Consider the following 15,159-nt stretch of genomic DNA (forward strand, 5'->3'; position numbering starts at 1 on the left):
ATAACTATGCTAGACCTTATGTTTGTATAAGGTTATAATTATAGTAGTTCTCAATTTTCAAAAATGCCTCCTTTGGCTTCCATGGACCAGATCGTGTCACATACAATGTACTTACACAGCAGGGTGGTTGTCATACTCTTTGGCATCCCAGTAGTGTTTATAGCCACAATTACATCTTGTCTTTGGAGCAGGTGTAGAAGTACGATCGCCATTCTGATACAACACGGTACCATCAGCACGCACAAGCCGTAATTGCTTTCTGAAGATAACAAACAAAAATATCACACAAGTTGCATCAATCATGTATAGGGTGTGTGTGGGGGTGTGATCTAGGGAACTGTGAAACAGCCCTCAAATTAATCAAAGGCATCAAAGGCCTTTGAATTTGCCCTATAGTGTTGCCTTGATGGCTTACATTTCTGTCTGTTTTCAAGCCACTGAAAAGCATGTAACTGTTCACTCCAAACTTTTTTCACCATCAACTGTCGGCGACAGTGATGTATCAACAGTCCATTATTAGCCCCCCTCCCCCCACCCTTCCCCCTCCCCCCCCCCCCACTGGCTACGCCACTGATGCAAGCCTCACTTACCCTTGACACCAGGCACACTGAGCCGACTGCGGTTTGGGAGTAGCAACTAACACATCTTTCACTGGGTCATAGCTACAGGTGATATCTGAAATAGTACCGGTAATTACAAATAAAAATTAATAAGTCTTATAGATTATGTTAACAGTAAATAAAAAGGGGGACTTTGCATCAAAAAGCAATTTTAGAGGTCTTTCTAGTCCATTACAGATAAAATTCCTCATTTGCGGATTAAATGAAACACCGCATTTGAGGGCACCTACTATACCTTGTGCTGGCATTGAGTATATCTTTGTTGGATCCAGTTTCTTATAGAGCTTCTTAGCCATATCGTAGAGATCTCCACCAGGTCCTAGCCTCTCTGTTGGTATACACTGTGGTTCTATCTGGGATACCGATTACACATGAGACATCTATACAGCTGGTTGTCTTGCACAGCCCGCCTGGTATTCTCTATGATAATGTCCATCTGTACACCCACTACACCTGGTTAACAATAAATTGACATTGATCAATCAATTAGTCAAATCAAAATACATTATAATTGGTGCTGTCATCGACAAGAAATTTTCTGTTGACATGTCGCGAGAAATTCCTGACACATTTTGCATGGATTTATGGCCAAGAGTTTGCTTATAGAGTCCCCAGGAATACATATGGAGAACAATTCCAGCATACATTGATATTGTATGTCAACATCGAATCAACTTTTTTTATCAACAATATATATGTGATGCGATTTAAATGAGTCCAATGTAGATCAAAATCAAAATTCAGTCCTCAACCCAGCCATTCTCAGAGCATTATTTTGCTAAAACCCCATCATAATTAGACTTACAGTAATAGAGATATGGCCATTTTAGTGTTGCTCAGAACAATAAAATACAAAGGATGTAGAATACTGATAAAGTCTGGTGGTTTCAGATGCAACGTAGCAAAAGTTGCAAAAAAAGTAAGTTCCAGTATTAGATTCAATTCCAAAACTCTAATGTAGAATACTATTATTGTTGATATCTCAAAATTAGTATTTCCGACATCTGACACATTTTGCTTGACCACATCACATATTGACAAAACCATATAACGATGATATTACTAATGACACTTATGGAAGACTGACTCACTGTTGATGAAGAATAACTTAGTTGTCAGTGCATGAATTTCATACATGTACATACATGTTGGCAACTTGATTTACTGTTCGATCCCAGTACAAAAGATTGATGGTGCATAATATGATATCACAAAACTACAATAGTGACCCGTTACAGCAAAAGGTACCTTAAGTCGGCCATACTAGTTCTGAGATATTTCCATTTCCATCATTATTCATATTACCCCTAAGGAACCTTTTGCTGTAACAGGAATTAGGCAGTTACATGTTGAGTTACATGCATTCTATAAATAATTACAAAATTTTACCGACATGGTTTTACCAACACTGTGAGCAGTTCATGAAGCACAATATCAGGGCCGTAGCAAGCGGGGCGGCCGGGGATGCCATGGCCGCCCCACTTTTTGAGAAATTTGTTATGTTTTTCTTTATATCTTTATATCAATTTGGGCATATATTGGGGTATAATATTGCATGATGCGCAACTTCAACCTTTGCTTTTGCTATATCTAATATCAGGTTGTAGGTACTGGTGGCAATAAGATCAGCCCACCGGTCCCTAATCGCCTCTCTGTAATTACCCAACTCCCACGTCCTCAAGATTGACGTGGACTGGAACCCAGTGCATGTCAATCGCAGATACCCTGGATAGCTCAGCTTTGCGGCTGAGTGAACAGACGGGAGCAATGGGGGCACTACACTGGAGCCAGCCGGCTCCAGTGTATTGTTTAGTCTTCTTCAACATCGGACTAAGGGTGAGGAATCCCTGACAGAAACCTCTACTGACACCACGCCCCTGCCAGCTGGCCGGTATATGGCAAAAATCCTCATGAAACTATGGAAGACAAAGAAAAAGAGGTCGTAAAGCCCATGGCCAGAAGGGCGCAAACATCAAGGACCTGGTGATTGCAGATTGCCCAGTCGTGACATAAGATGTGAATCTTTGTATGGCGTCACACAGTCAAAGCCAATAGGAAGCTGTGTGACTGATGATGGTCACAAGATTGGACAAACACAACTCAACATATGTACGTATAATACTAGAACATTGAGAACGGAAGAATCACTTGAATCATTGCTAGACGAACTGAAAGACTTCAAATGGGACATAATTGGACTATGTGAAACAAAACGAGAAGGAGAGGGCATTGAGGAACTCAAGGGAGGTGCTTGGCTCTATAACCAAGGAAAAACAGAGGCAAACAAAAAAGCCAAGGGAATTGGATTTCTTATCCACCCAAAATTCATAGACTATGTAAAGGACATGAAATATTACTCAGATAGAGTGATCTCTCTCATAGTACAGTTGACAGGAAACAAACAGCTCTGCGTAATTCAAGTGTATGCACCAACATCGGACTATGATGATGAAAACGTTGAAGAACTCTACGAGGAGGTAAATAAGGCGATAGAAGACAGCAAAGCTGAGTACACCATAGTAATGGGTGACTTCAACGCCAAGATAGGATAATGTCAATCTGGAGAAGAAGCCATCATGGGAAAGTTTGGAGTTGGAGAAAGAAACAAAAGAGGGGACATGCTACTTGAGTTTGCTGCGCAACAAGGACTTATCATTGCTAACACATACTTCAAGAAACATAAAACAGGTATTGGACATGGGAAAGTCCCAACGGAATTACAAAGAACCAAATCGACTTCATCCTAAGTAGCCAGCGTGGAATTGTAGAGGATTGTTCTGTCATCACGAGTGTAGACATTGGTAGTGACCACAGGATGGTCAGAGCAAAGATACACATAGACAGGAAATTGGCAAGACTCAAAATCATTAGAAATCAAAAGAAAAGCAAGTTAAACATACTGAAACTGAAAGATTTGAAGAATGATTTTCAACTGGAGTTGAAAAACCGATTTGCATGTCTGGACATAGAAAATGCAGATATAGATACCAAATATGAGCTTATATCCAATACAATAGTGGAGGCAGCTGAAGAAATAGCGCCAAGAGAGAGAAAGACAAAACAGACCACAGAGGAGGACAAAGCAATCGAAGAGTTAGATAAGAAAAGGAAAGAACTTAGAGAAGTAGAGGACAAATCACCAAAACAGAAGATAGAATACTCAGAACTAGTCAAAACAGTGAGAAAGAAAAGACGAGAAAGAAGTAGAAAGAGAAAAAAGCAGCAAATTGAATCCATCCTAGAAAGTGGCAAGGGACCAAAACAGATTACAAAAATGAACAGCAAGAAAAAAGAATTTGCAAAATGAGACAAAAGAATGGAAGCATAACCACAGACAGAGAAGAAATTCTAAATGTATGTACAGAATTCTACCAAGACCTGTACAGCAGTAAAACAGATGAAAACAGCGGAACCAGAGTACCCACAAAATCAACCGATGACACTGAAGTACCAAATATAACAGTTAGAGAAGTGGAAAAGGCAGTAACACAAATGAAAAACAATAAAGCACCTGGACCAGATGACGATCAAGTGACATTTTTAAGATAGGAGGGGAGGAGATCAACAAACAGCTGGTGAAACTTTATAATCAAATCCAGAAAGACAAAAAGATTCCTGAGAAATGGAAGGAGGCAAAGATCATTCTACTTCATAAAAAGGGGATAAAGCAGACATCAAAAATTACCGGCCGATAAGTTTGCTTTCTCATGCATATAAGATATTTACCAGAATAATCCAAAACAGGATCCAAAGAATACTAGACGAAAACCAGCCAAGGGAACAAGCAGGATTTCGGGCAGGTTTCTCAACAACAGACCACCTACACGCATTAAACCAGCTGATTGAAAAGGCGAATGAATACCAGCTAAAGCTTTGTGTAGGGTACATAGACTATGAAAAGGCATTTGATTCGGTTGAACATTCAGATCTTTTTGCAGCCCTAAGAAGAATAGGAGTCAATGAAACCTATGTGCTCATCATAGAGGATATCTACACAGATGCAGTAGCCACAATCCATTTGGACAATGATGTGTCAAACCATATTCACATAAAGAGAGGAGTGAGGCAAGGGGATACAATATCACCAAAGATCTTTACAGCTGCCATGGAAGAGATTTTCAAGAAGTTAGATTTGGAGAAGCAAGGAATAAATATAGATGGAGAATGGCTGACAGACCTGAGATTCGCAGATGATGTTGCTTTAACAACAACATCAGTCAAGGACATGGAGATTCAATTAAATGGTTTGAACAGTGAAAGCAAGACGATCGGTTTAAAAATACACAAAGGAAAAACAAAATTCATGACAAATTTCGAAACAAATGAGCCCATTGTAGTTGACACTGATGAGATAGAAAAAGTAGAAAGCTACAAATATCTTGGCCAGACTGTGAAGCTGGAAGACAACACGAGAGAGGAAGTTCTAATCAGAATTAAGGCTGGCTGGAGCTGCTTTGGCAGATATAAAGACATTCTGTGTGATAAAAAACTATCAATGATATTAAGGAAGAGGGTCTTCAATCAATGTGTGCTGCCTACAATGACATACGGCTGCAAGCTAAACGTGGACAACAACTAAATACCTAGAACAAAACTGATAACAGCACAGCGGGCAATGGAAAGAAGAATGCTGAACATCACAATACGGGACAAAATTAGGAACTCATATATAAGAAATAAAACCAAAGTCAAGGACATTCTAGAGAAAATAAAAGAGGCAAAATGGAGATGGGCAGGACATCTAGCAAGATCAAATGATAACAGGTGGACAAAACGTCTAACAGAGTGGCAACCTAGAACAGGCAGAAGGCGAAGGGGAAGACAAAAACGCAGATGGCGGGACGACATTACATCATACATTGGCACAACCTGGGCTAGGATAGCGCAAGACAGAGAAACATGGAAGCTTCATGAGGAGGGCTACAGCCGACATGGGCTGACGTAGCCAGCAAGGCAAGGCAAGGGCATATATTTGTAATTTGGCCGCCCCATATTTGTGATGGTCGCCCCACATTTTTCAACCTTGCTACGGCCCTGCACAATATAGTACATTTGACTGACCTGTACGTTTGTAGATGTAATGGTGGACGTCCGCAACCACAGAGGGATGGACGCCAGACTTTTCTAGAAACACTGCCTCCATAGCTGTAGCCAACCGCTGAATATATTTATCCTGTGTGAATAACACATTAAACGTCACCAAACAGGTTTGAAATGAACATTGTAAGTTTTCATTTATGTTAGGGATGAAATCAAAACTTGTTGACTGGCGGTTCCATCTGGTTTTGTCCGGTTTCTATTGTTCTAAACAACAGAAACCAGTCGGAAGAGGGCGGAACTGCGGTCAACACCTGTCGAGTTTTGATTTCATCCCTTAAGTACCCAGGCATGTAATTTACAGATATTGGCACTCTACAAATTGTTGTCAAACAGAAAATTATAACCTCCCCTCCCACAACAAACAAATCAGTGCTTCTTTAGCACAATGAAGGAGAGGTTCACTACACTGACATTAATCCTACCCAATGGTATTCATTTACAACTTCTGATATGGTTTATAATATACACCAATGTTTATTGTTTACAAATTTGGACCAAGTCAGGATAATTTGCTAATTACATTTTTATGATTCAAAATGTTGAATTTTTTGTGCACAAAAATGGACTTAAAAAAAAATTTCAAGTGAAAATCATCGGGGAACCTGGGCTATCAACAATTATTCACAATTTATTCAAAGTGTAATTTTCTGCTATAATCAATATCACCCTTGGTGCCCAGGTATTAACTTCTCTTTGAATAAAGGTGATTTTCATTAATATATATAGAAAAATATATCTTTTGTTTGTTTGTTTTATCCTGGGACACTCATTCAGTTGAAAACACAATTAATCATCTGTTCTTCCTTGAGGCCCAGGGATGAATATCTTGGTGTTGATTATTCATCCAGTAGTTCAAAACATTATTTTTGTAAATTAAATCTAATACTGGACCTAAAATTTGCAACTCCCTATCAAGCGCATTTAAACCAACACAGACTCGCAAGTTCCAACAAAGCTCAAAACTCCGCTGTATACAACCACTGTAATAAGAACACTGAACACTTCTTTAATCTTGAAGAAACAGTCATCCTTGACAGAGAGGAGAGGTGGTTTGAAAGAGGAGTCAGAGAATCCATTTGGGAGCGAGTGGAGGAGCCCGCCATCAATAAGAAAGGGGGACTCTGCTTCCAGTTGTGACATGCATGGGACACGGCATTATGAGACATTCCTCGCCTCTGACGTCACAACACCTGACGTCATCACAGCATCACAATCAGATGCAGCCCTCGAATAAACCCACGGCACCGACGGCATATTGCCGTGGGTGCCCACCCCCATTGCTGCAATGCCCTCAAAATATGTCCTTTACCGACGGCAGTCACTTGCCGTGCCCCTAAATGAAGTTGCCGTGGGTGCCCTAGCCGGCCAGCCTTGTCCCTTCATTATAAAATCATTAACAAGTACTGGTTAAAACCAAAAAAAATTGTGGAAAATAAATCGAAAATCTTGAACACGATCGCTATTTTGAGCATCGTAACCACAGAATTGATTGTAACCCAGCTATCAATCACAGTATACACAATAGTTTGTTGTCAATTAATATTCATTACCCCTACGTAAGCTTACATATTCAGCCAATCACATCGGCTTTTATACATTATCAAATCTGACTTCATTTTCTCGATTGGTCAGAGAAATATCTTCAGCCTACTATCGACCAATCAGAAATGCTGTTAGTAACTAAAAGCTTCCTCACGAGTGTCGTGAACAAAATCCGAGCGCTGGGCAAATCAATTATTGATCTCTCGATTAGCAAACATTGACTTCCTATTGCAAACCGATGGCGATCCCCCTTCCGGTATCGTCTTATCTTGTACATGTGAGCCCATCTCTAGATATGTTTTGCACGAAATAATTTTTATCCCGGCGAATTTGATCAATATTATTACCCAACTTACAGCTCTTTCATCGCTGTTTCAAGTCAGTTTTGCAGCTCGGAACTAGGGATCGCAAAATTTAAGTAAATTAAACTGTTGATTTTTGATTGCTTTGTATTATTTAAGCAGGTTTTTTGAGCAAGCAGGTTAGTTTTAGTGTAAAGTTGAGAGTCAAATTTTACTTTGGTGTCGAATTCAGCTGACAGCAATGCATCTATTCGCTTTTGAAAAATTGCCTTGGTGCCCTTCTCAAATTTTCAACAGTTGCCTTGATGCCCTTTTGAAATATTACAAATTGCCGTGCTGCCTTGCCTTTTCAGTGAAAATCCAAGGCAATTATCAACTTGCCCTAAAAAAGTTGCCGTGCCCCTTCAGATCCTTAATTCGAGGGCTGATCAGATGCCTGATGAAGTCGGACGCAACGTAGCAAAGTGAGTTGCAAATTTTAGTTCCAGTATTAGATTTAATTTACAAAATAAAATAGGAAAATAGTCCACACTTCATACCTGCAGAGACCTGTCACCTCCCACAATACACATGTTGTCTTTATCAAACTCTATGTAGGATGAGATGAGCTCATGAGGCATACCCCAAGCTTTTGTTAACATCCAGTGTGGTAGTCTTGGTAATGGACGCCTGAGAGGAAACAAACAAACAAGCAAACAAAAAAAAAAAAAACAATCAGTGAGGTCATGCATCATCAGGATGTACAGCTGAAAAGGTGTGCTCCCTGCTGAAAATGGAATCCATTCCATGGTAAGGCATCTCTTAACCCTAACACCCTCAGGGCTTTTTCGTGACAGGAAGGGAAAGAAGGAAGGAATAAAGAGAGAAAAGAAAGAAAGAAGTTGTTTGCTCTGGGTGGGATTCGAACCCAGGACAGCTTGCATGCCAACCACTGGCTCTGCGACACTTAGCCACGGGTGTTGGGCTTCGCTGGCCAGTGAAACCGTGCCTATGTCACTTAGGGCGATTGCGTCATCACACCACGTGGGACGCATGCACGAACAGCGCATATATATCAAGTAGTATTTTGTAGTAATCAGTACGGTTAGGGTAAAGGAGATATTGAATGACATACATGTAAGAGAGCTTGTCTTGTTGATTAGCAATGGTGTCATTCATCCAAGGCACACTAAAATAGTAAAATATGCATAGCCTATATTGCTTTTCTTTTCCTCATTGTGGTGATTATGCCCGAGGGTTTTGGTGTTTTGGTGCTTTAATTTAAAGACAATCTGCACCTTCTTCGGGCCCTTGGCTGATATCCATTTCATATCATATGTAATGTGATCAGGCAAAATCAGTCAGAAGTCAGAAATTCTAGTTTGCAGATATAGAGGAAAATGTGTCAGTATTTCTAATGTAATCAAAATGTTTTTGTGATAACTATAAACTTTGAACACTTTTCTAACAATAGATGATAGAAACATGGGATTTTTAATGAAATTAAGCTAACAAATTCCTTCATTTAGAAATTACAAAATGTGGAATTTGCTTGATCACACACCACATAATATTCATACACCACGCTCACACACAAACACCAAATAGTTGTGGACAGAGTATTGTCCACATCATTAATGTAGTGGGAGATGTATGAGCTCGAGAGGTAGTCAGGCTTTGAGTTTTGAGGAGTGCGAGTGCGATTACACTCCTCAGCACTCCTTAATTAAATGATCATAAGGAGTGTGATTTATCTTTAAGCTTACATCACATATAAGCATAATCACACAAATAACACTCCTCACAAGTTTGAGGAGTGCTATTTATCACACTCCTCAATTTTTTTAAACTCAAAGCCTGAGGGAGTGCTAGAAGTGGTGTTTTTGCAGAGGTTAGGGAACAAACCAAATGATCGATGACGTCCTAAAAACGAAACTAGTTTCGTTTAGGGGGGAGGGGGTAAAAATACTCGATTACGTTTGTACAAAAACATCGGTCTGAAGAATGTGTCATTATTATTATTATGTCAAAATTTTCAACATTTCTTTATTACGTTTCTGGCAGGGAGGGAGGGGGTCGGCTGATAAACGAAACTAGTTACGTTTATAGGACGTCATCGATCTTTTGGTTTGTTCCCTTAGATTATTGAATCATCTGTACAAAAATGTATAATTAAAGAGAGAGAAAAAGAATACATCGCGTCTGACGTCATCTGTCAATCAGACTCGAGCAGGGATTGTTTACAAGTGTCGTGATGATGACTTGCTGAACGCGGCGGTTTAATTTTGCACCTTCAAACATGCAAACCATCTCAAAAGTTAGGTCTTTATGGTAGGAAACTTTCTTTCACGAAGGCACCATGTCAACAATGCCTAGAAAAGCTGCTTTGTGCCTTGTAAAAGTATGTAATTTTTCGCCATTTGCTGCTATTCCTTTTCTCCGATCAGCACCAGATAGATCGGCCTTCCTTTTACGCGCTATTAACCTGTGGGTCAGTCCATGTCGAAACAGATTGAGTGTACACCCACCCTCTTGGATTTTGCTCTCCTTTGGCTCAGGGGTACCTTTCATGGATCCCTAGGTGAGGTCACAAGAAAAAATTCAAATTCCATTTCGTTTTATGAATGGCGGGCAATCAAAGTTTGGCGACCTCGACCAAAATTGTGAATTTAAGGGGTCCAAATGACAAAGTGCTCTCTTTGAGGGGCACTTTCTTCTTAATTGAATCAGTTGTGATCCTCTTTTGAATGTGGTCACTCACTGGCTGTGTCTGAAATACCTAATGCCAAAAAGATCGATTTCGAATTTCGTTGGGATTTCAGAGGGGGTCAAAATCAGCACTTCGTACTGTTCAATCAAATTATCTTGATTTTGAAGGACCCATTATAATGTCACAGTGCACTTATAGGTCCTAATTATGTTCAGAATGGATTAACCATATGCCAATGTCTATGAGCAATTAAAAAAGAGAAATTTCTAGACCCCTACAGAATTTTAGGCCACCCCTAAAGTGGTTCAGCCACAAATGGCACTTAAAGTCGGCAAATTTTGACCCCTAATAACTTTAGGTGTACACCAGATATGAATTTCTAGTCTTTTGCATCTGAAAGAATGTAGTTTAATGTTACTAGGAACATAAGATTTGTTTTGTATTTTTGTGTTTTAGTATTAAGTTGACGCTTTCAAAAATAGTCATTTTTGCCTAACATACCATGCATACAGGATACGGTACAAAATGCCAATTTTAGTATGATATTTTTTTATATTTTTGATCACTTTATAGCCATTTGTATTTATTTATTCTGATATTTCAAGTTGCTCTTAAGTCAAGTAATAAGAAAAAACTACTTTCTAATCCTCTGTATGGATTTTTAAGGGGGTCAAAAATGCACTTCCTGCAACGATGCACATGCAAAGTACAGGTTATGGGGTCAAATTTTCAGAATGCTCCCAATTATGTCAAGTAATATATCAAATTACTCGTATGGTCATGAGGATTCCAAAAATGTATAGTTTGTTATGTGTCAGACCTTTCAGGAGGGCGCTATGAAAAAATGTTCATAGGTCAACGACCTTTTGAAAGTATCAAAACACAAAAATACAAAACAAATCTTATGTTCCTAGTAACATAAGACTACATTCTTTCAGATGCAAAAGACTAGAAATTCATATCTGGTGTACACCTAAAGTTATTAGGTGTCAAAATTTGCCGATTTTAAGCGCCATTTGTGGCTGAACCACTTTAGGGGGCCTAAAATTCTGTAGGGGTCTAGAAATTTCTTTTTTGAATTGCTCATAGACATTGGCACATGGTTAATCCATTCTGAACATAATTAGGACCTATAAGTGCACTGTGGCATTATCATGGGTCCTTCAAAATCGAAGATAATTTGATTGAACAGTATGAAGTGCTGATTTTGACCCCTCTGAAATCCCAACGAAATTCAAATCAATCTTTTTCGGCATTAGGCATTTCAGACACAGCCAGTGAGTGACCACATTCAAAAAGAGGGTCACAACTGATTTAATTAAGAAGAAAATGCCTCTCAAAGAGAGCGCTTTGTCATTTGGACACATTAAATTCCCATTTTTGGTCAAGGTCGCCAAACTTAGATGGCCCGCCATTCGGAAACGAAATTGAATTTGAATTTTTTTCTTGTGACCTCACCTAGGGGTCCATGAAAGGTACCCCTGAGCCAAAGGAGAGCATAATCCAAGAGGGTGGGTGTACACTCAGTCTGTTTTGACATGGACTGACCCCTGTGTAAACCAATCAAGGATCGTAATTGACAGTGACATCAGACACGATAAATTCTTTTTATCTCTGTCTTTAATTATATTGCTTACCTTTAACGCCAACTAGTGCAATGAAGTGGTTTCTACCCGAGCTACTCCATGCGATACACAGTGGTTTGTTCAGTTTTCCATCTTTATCACGGCATTCTTCTGGCGGCACCAAACCTGGAAGGAATACACCTGTTGGGACAAGGGCAAATTTATACAGTATTATTCTCCCATATATTGATTTGTTATGCATGTGGGCTGAAGTAAATTATATGAATACTAGATGGGGCCTAATCCAAGCACAAGCCTTAATAAGAATTTATTGGGCCTCAGTAAAATCACAATATTACTTGTATTTTTGTAAACACATCTAGTTTGTCCTACATGTAGGCAGATAATGAAACAATTTAGCTGAATGAAGACATGATGAGCAAATGTGGCAGAATCTGATGAATTATTCATTATTGAAAAAATAAACACCTGTAAATTTCAAGGTTGGTAATATGAAGTGCCTCCTGGGAAATTTTGCATTTGGAGGGAAATTTTGCTTTCCAAAAATAAAGTTACTAGAAAAAAAATTGGGAAATCCTATTATCATTGTGGGCTAAATCTTCCTGGGGAAATATTTTTTTCAAATGCAGTCAATCTCCTTTCAACCAAGCAAGCTCACCTGTGTAATCTCCAGAGCTCTGCAATCCACTCAATGAATCCAACAGGATGATGGGTCTATGAAGAACATTGGCTAAACCAAAGATGTGAATGTTCTGCAATCCAAATGCCTCATTAGGTCCTGGCAGATATTCCGGATCACTCTCCGCAATGATGATGTCCCACTCTTTTGCATCCACAAAATCGCAAAACAAATTCTTGTAGCGTTCCAAGTTCTCTAGGAAGTGCGCTTTCAGATTAGTTCTCAGTGCATGCCAGAAGAGTTCCCTACCCACAAGCGCTCTGGATATCCCATGGACGAGACAATGTCCGTCCCCGTCGGCATGGATTGGGACAAGAACTTCTTGTCCGTCATGAAAATTGTAGATCATTTGAAGCGTTTCAGCCAGATACTTTGCACTTCCTGTTTGATCACGCCCATAACCCATGATCCCGATATGCTCAGGTTGAATTAGGAAAGCGCGACTGCCTAACACGGAACAGTCAAACACGTCCTTTTGGTTGACTTCTCGCAGAGGACGGGCTTTGTCCTGTTTGTCCATGCCATAATACGTTAACAATGGGCTCAGTAGTTTGCAGTGATAATTCGATAGACCAAGTACTTTGACAGAATCGGCTGTCTTCTTGGGCACAAAGTTACCAACCAGAAGATTACGTATCATATTATGAAGCGCCACCTCTGGGTCGGTAACTTCCTCTACACTGACCATGGCGCTGCGTGGATGGCGTTGCCCACAGTTGGAGCATTCAATACTTGTGTCATATGATGGAAAGTAGAGCTTTGTTTTGCACGACTCGTCTGGGCAAATGCCGCAAAGAATGCGATAACGCTCGGCTGTTTTGGAAGGGGCAGCATCTTGTGTTCGTATTGTCAGTCTAACAACCTGAAACCAATAATTGAAAAACAACAGAAAAAGTAACATTGTATTAAATGTATGCAACAAACAGTAGTGTCTCCCAGGAGTGTCTCACATGTTTTAGAAGTTCAATGTTAAAGTTCAGTCTGTGTTGTGGAACCATGTGGAAAATCATTTTACAATCATTCACATAGGTACAGTCCAACCTCTTTTATCCGGCCATGATGGGACCAAGCATTGTCCGGATAAGTGAAAAATCCGGATAAGTGAATTACATGTAATTCTGTATTGAAAGTTCCAAGGGCTGAAATTGTGACAACAAAAGATTGTGCTAATATGGGATAATAGCACTAAAAGATGGTTTTAGAGTGCTTTGTGCAATATAGATGTCATTCTAAGCATTCAGAGCATGGAATTAAGGTGTTAAATCATCAAAAACATGTTTTCCTCTGAAAATTTCACAGCCAGATAACAGAGAGATCCATATAAAAGAGGTCCGGATAAGAGAGGTTGGACTGTAATAAGATACTGGAAGCAATTGATGACTTTTTCTTTTTAACCCAATGAGAACTACCTGCCGATTGGCCAAAATGAATATTTTGTCCAATTTTGACCCAATCAAGGAATATTTTAATAAGACCCTCTGCAAATGCAAGTTTGACCATAAATATAATATTTTAAAGCTTAGTCATAATTGGCAATTGATTGAAATGAGCATTTCAAGTTTTCAACCAATCAGAAATGCTGTTAGATGAACAGTAGTGTCCAAGGGGTTAATTCAAACCATACCATAAATGTATGGTGAACCCCTACCAAATACTGTGACCTGAAGCTAGACTACAATGTACATTTGTGTATCTTGATAAAGTTAAAGACTTTGTTTCCCTTTCCATTACAATTTTCTGGGTTTTGAATGTGAAGCTCTCCCCGTCAAAAAACAATGATTATCAATTCATAATTTTTAAATCAAGCAGGTACCATTATATATGGTCAATATCATCCAAGATAGAGACTCAGAGAAAGTGAACAACATCGGAGGACTTCATCAGATACAGTATGATTGATATGGTCATCTGATCCAACGCTCTTATCTGATCCACTTTACCGGCAAACAAGTTTGAGTGGTTTCCAGTGTTCCTTACATGTAGGTCTCTTTTGCAGACTTCAGTAGTGGATCCTAGAAATGACGGGAACACAACAAAAGGTCTAGCGATGTCCGTGAACTGTGAAGCAATGGAAAATAAGGAGACGGGGCACCAAGACCCTAAACAGAGAGGAAGGCACATATAGCTCTTAAGTCATATCTACGATCCACTACTGAAGTCTGCAAAAGAGACTAAGGAACAAGGGCTTAGGCAGCCAGCCGTGTAGGGAGTGTTGTACACACCCAAATTTGTAAATGGGTCAGTCCATGCCGAAACAGACTGAGTGTACACCCACCCTCTTGGATTTTGCTCTCCTTTGGCTCAGGGTACCTTTCATGGATCCCTAGGTGAGGTCACAAGAAAAAAATTCAAATTCCATTTCGTTTGCGAATGGCAGGCCGTCAAAGTTTGGCAATCTTGACCAAAATTGGGAATTTAAGTGGGCTATATGACAAAGTGTTCTCTTTGATGGACATTTTCTTCTTAATTGAATCAGTTGTGACCCTCTTGTTGAATGTGGTCACTCACTGGCTGTGTCTGAAATGCCCAATGCCAAAAAATATTGATTTTTGAATTTCGTTGGGATTTCAGGGGGGTCAAAATCAGCACTTAGTTCTGTTCAATCAAATTATATTTGATTTTGAAGGACCCATGATAATGT

General features: G+C 39.5%; 1 protein-coding gene across 1 annotated transcript in view; it reads right to left on the minus strand.

The window, feature by feature from the left end:
- Positions 1-14,639, minus strand: part of LOC140165503 (deubiquitinating protein VCPIP1-like) — a 30,098-nt gene extending 15,459 nt beyond the window's left edge. The window contains 9 exon segments of the mRNA XM_072188793.1: positions 116-259; positions 591-675; positions 856-987; positions 990-1,073; positions 5,682-5,793; positions 8,104-8,233; positions 11,887-12,019; positions 12,498-13,380; positions 14,496-14,639. Of these exon segments, the coding sequence (XP_072044894.1) occupies positions 116-259; positions 591-675; positions 856-987; positions 990-1,073; positions 5,682-5,793; positions 8,104-8,233; positions 11,887-12,019; positions 12,498-13,380; positions 14,496-14,639 (1,847 nt within the window).
- Positions 14,640-15,159: the final 520 nt, after the last annotated feature.

This window comes from Amphiura filiformis, chromosome 12, assembly GCF_039555335.1.
Source record: "Amphiura filiformis chromosome 12, Afil_fr2py, whole genome shotgun sequence".
In the NCBI taxonomy this organism is placed as follows: domain Eukaryota; kingdom Metazoa; phylum Echinodermata; class Ophiuroidea; order Amphilepidida; family Amphiuridae; genus Amphiura; species Amphiura filiformis.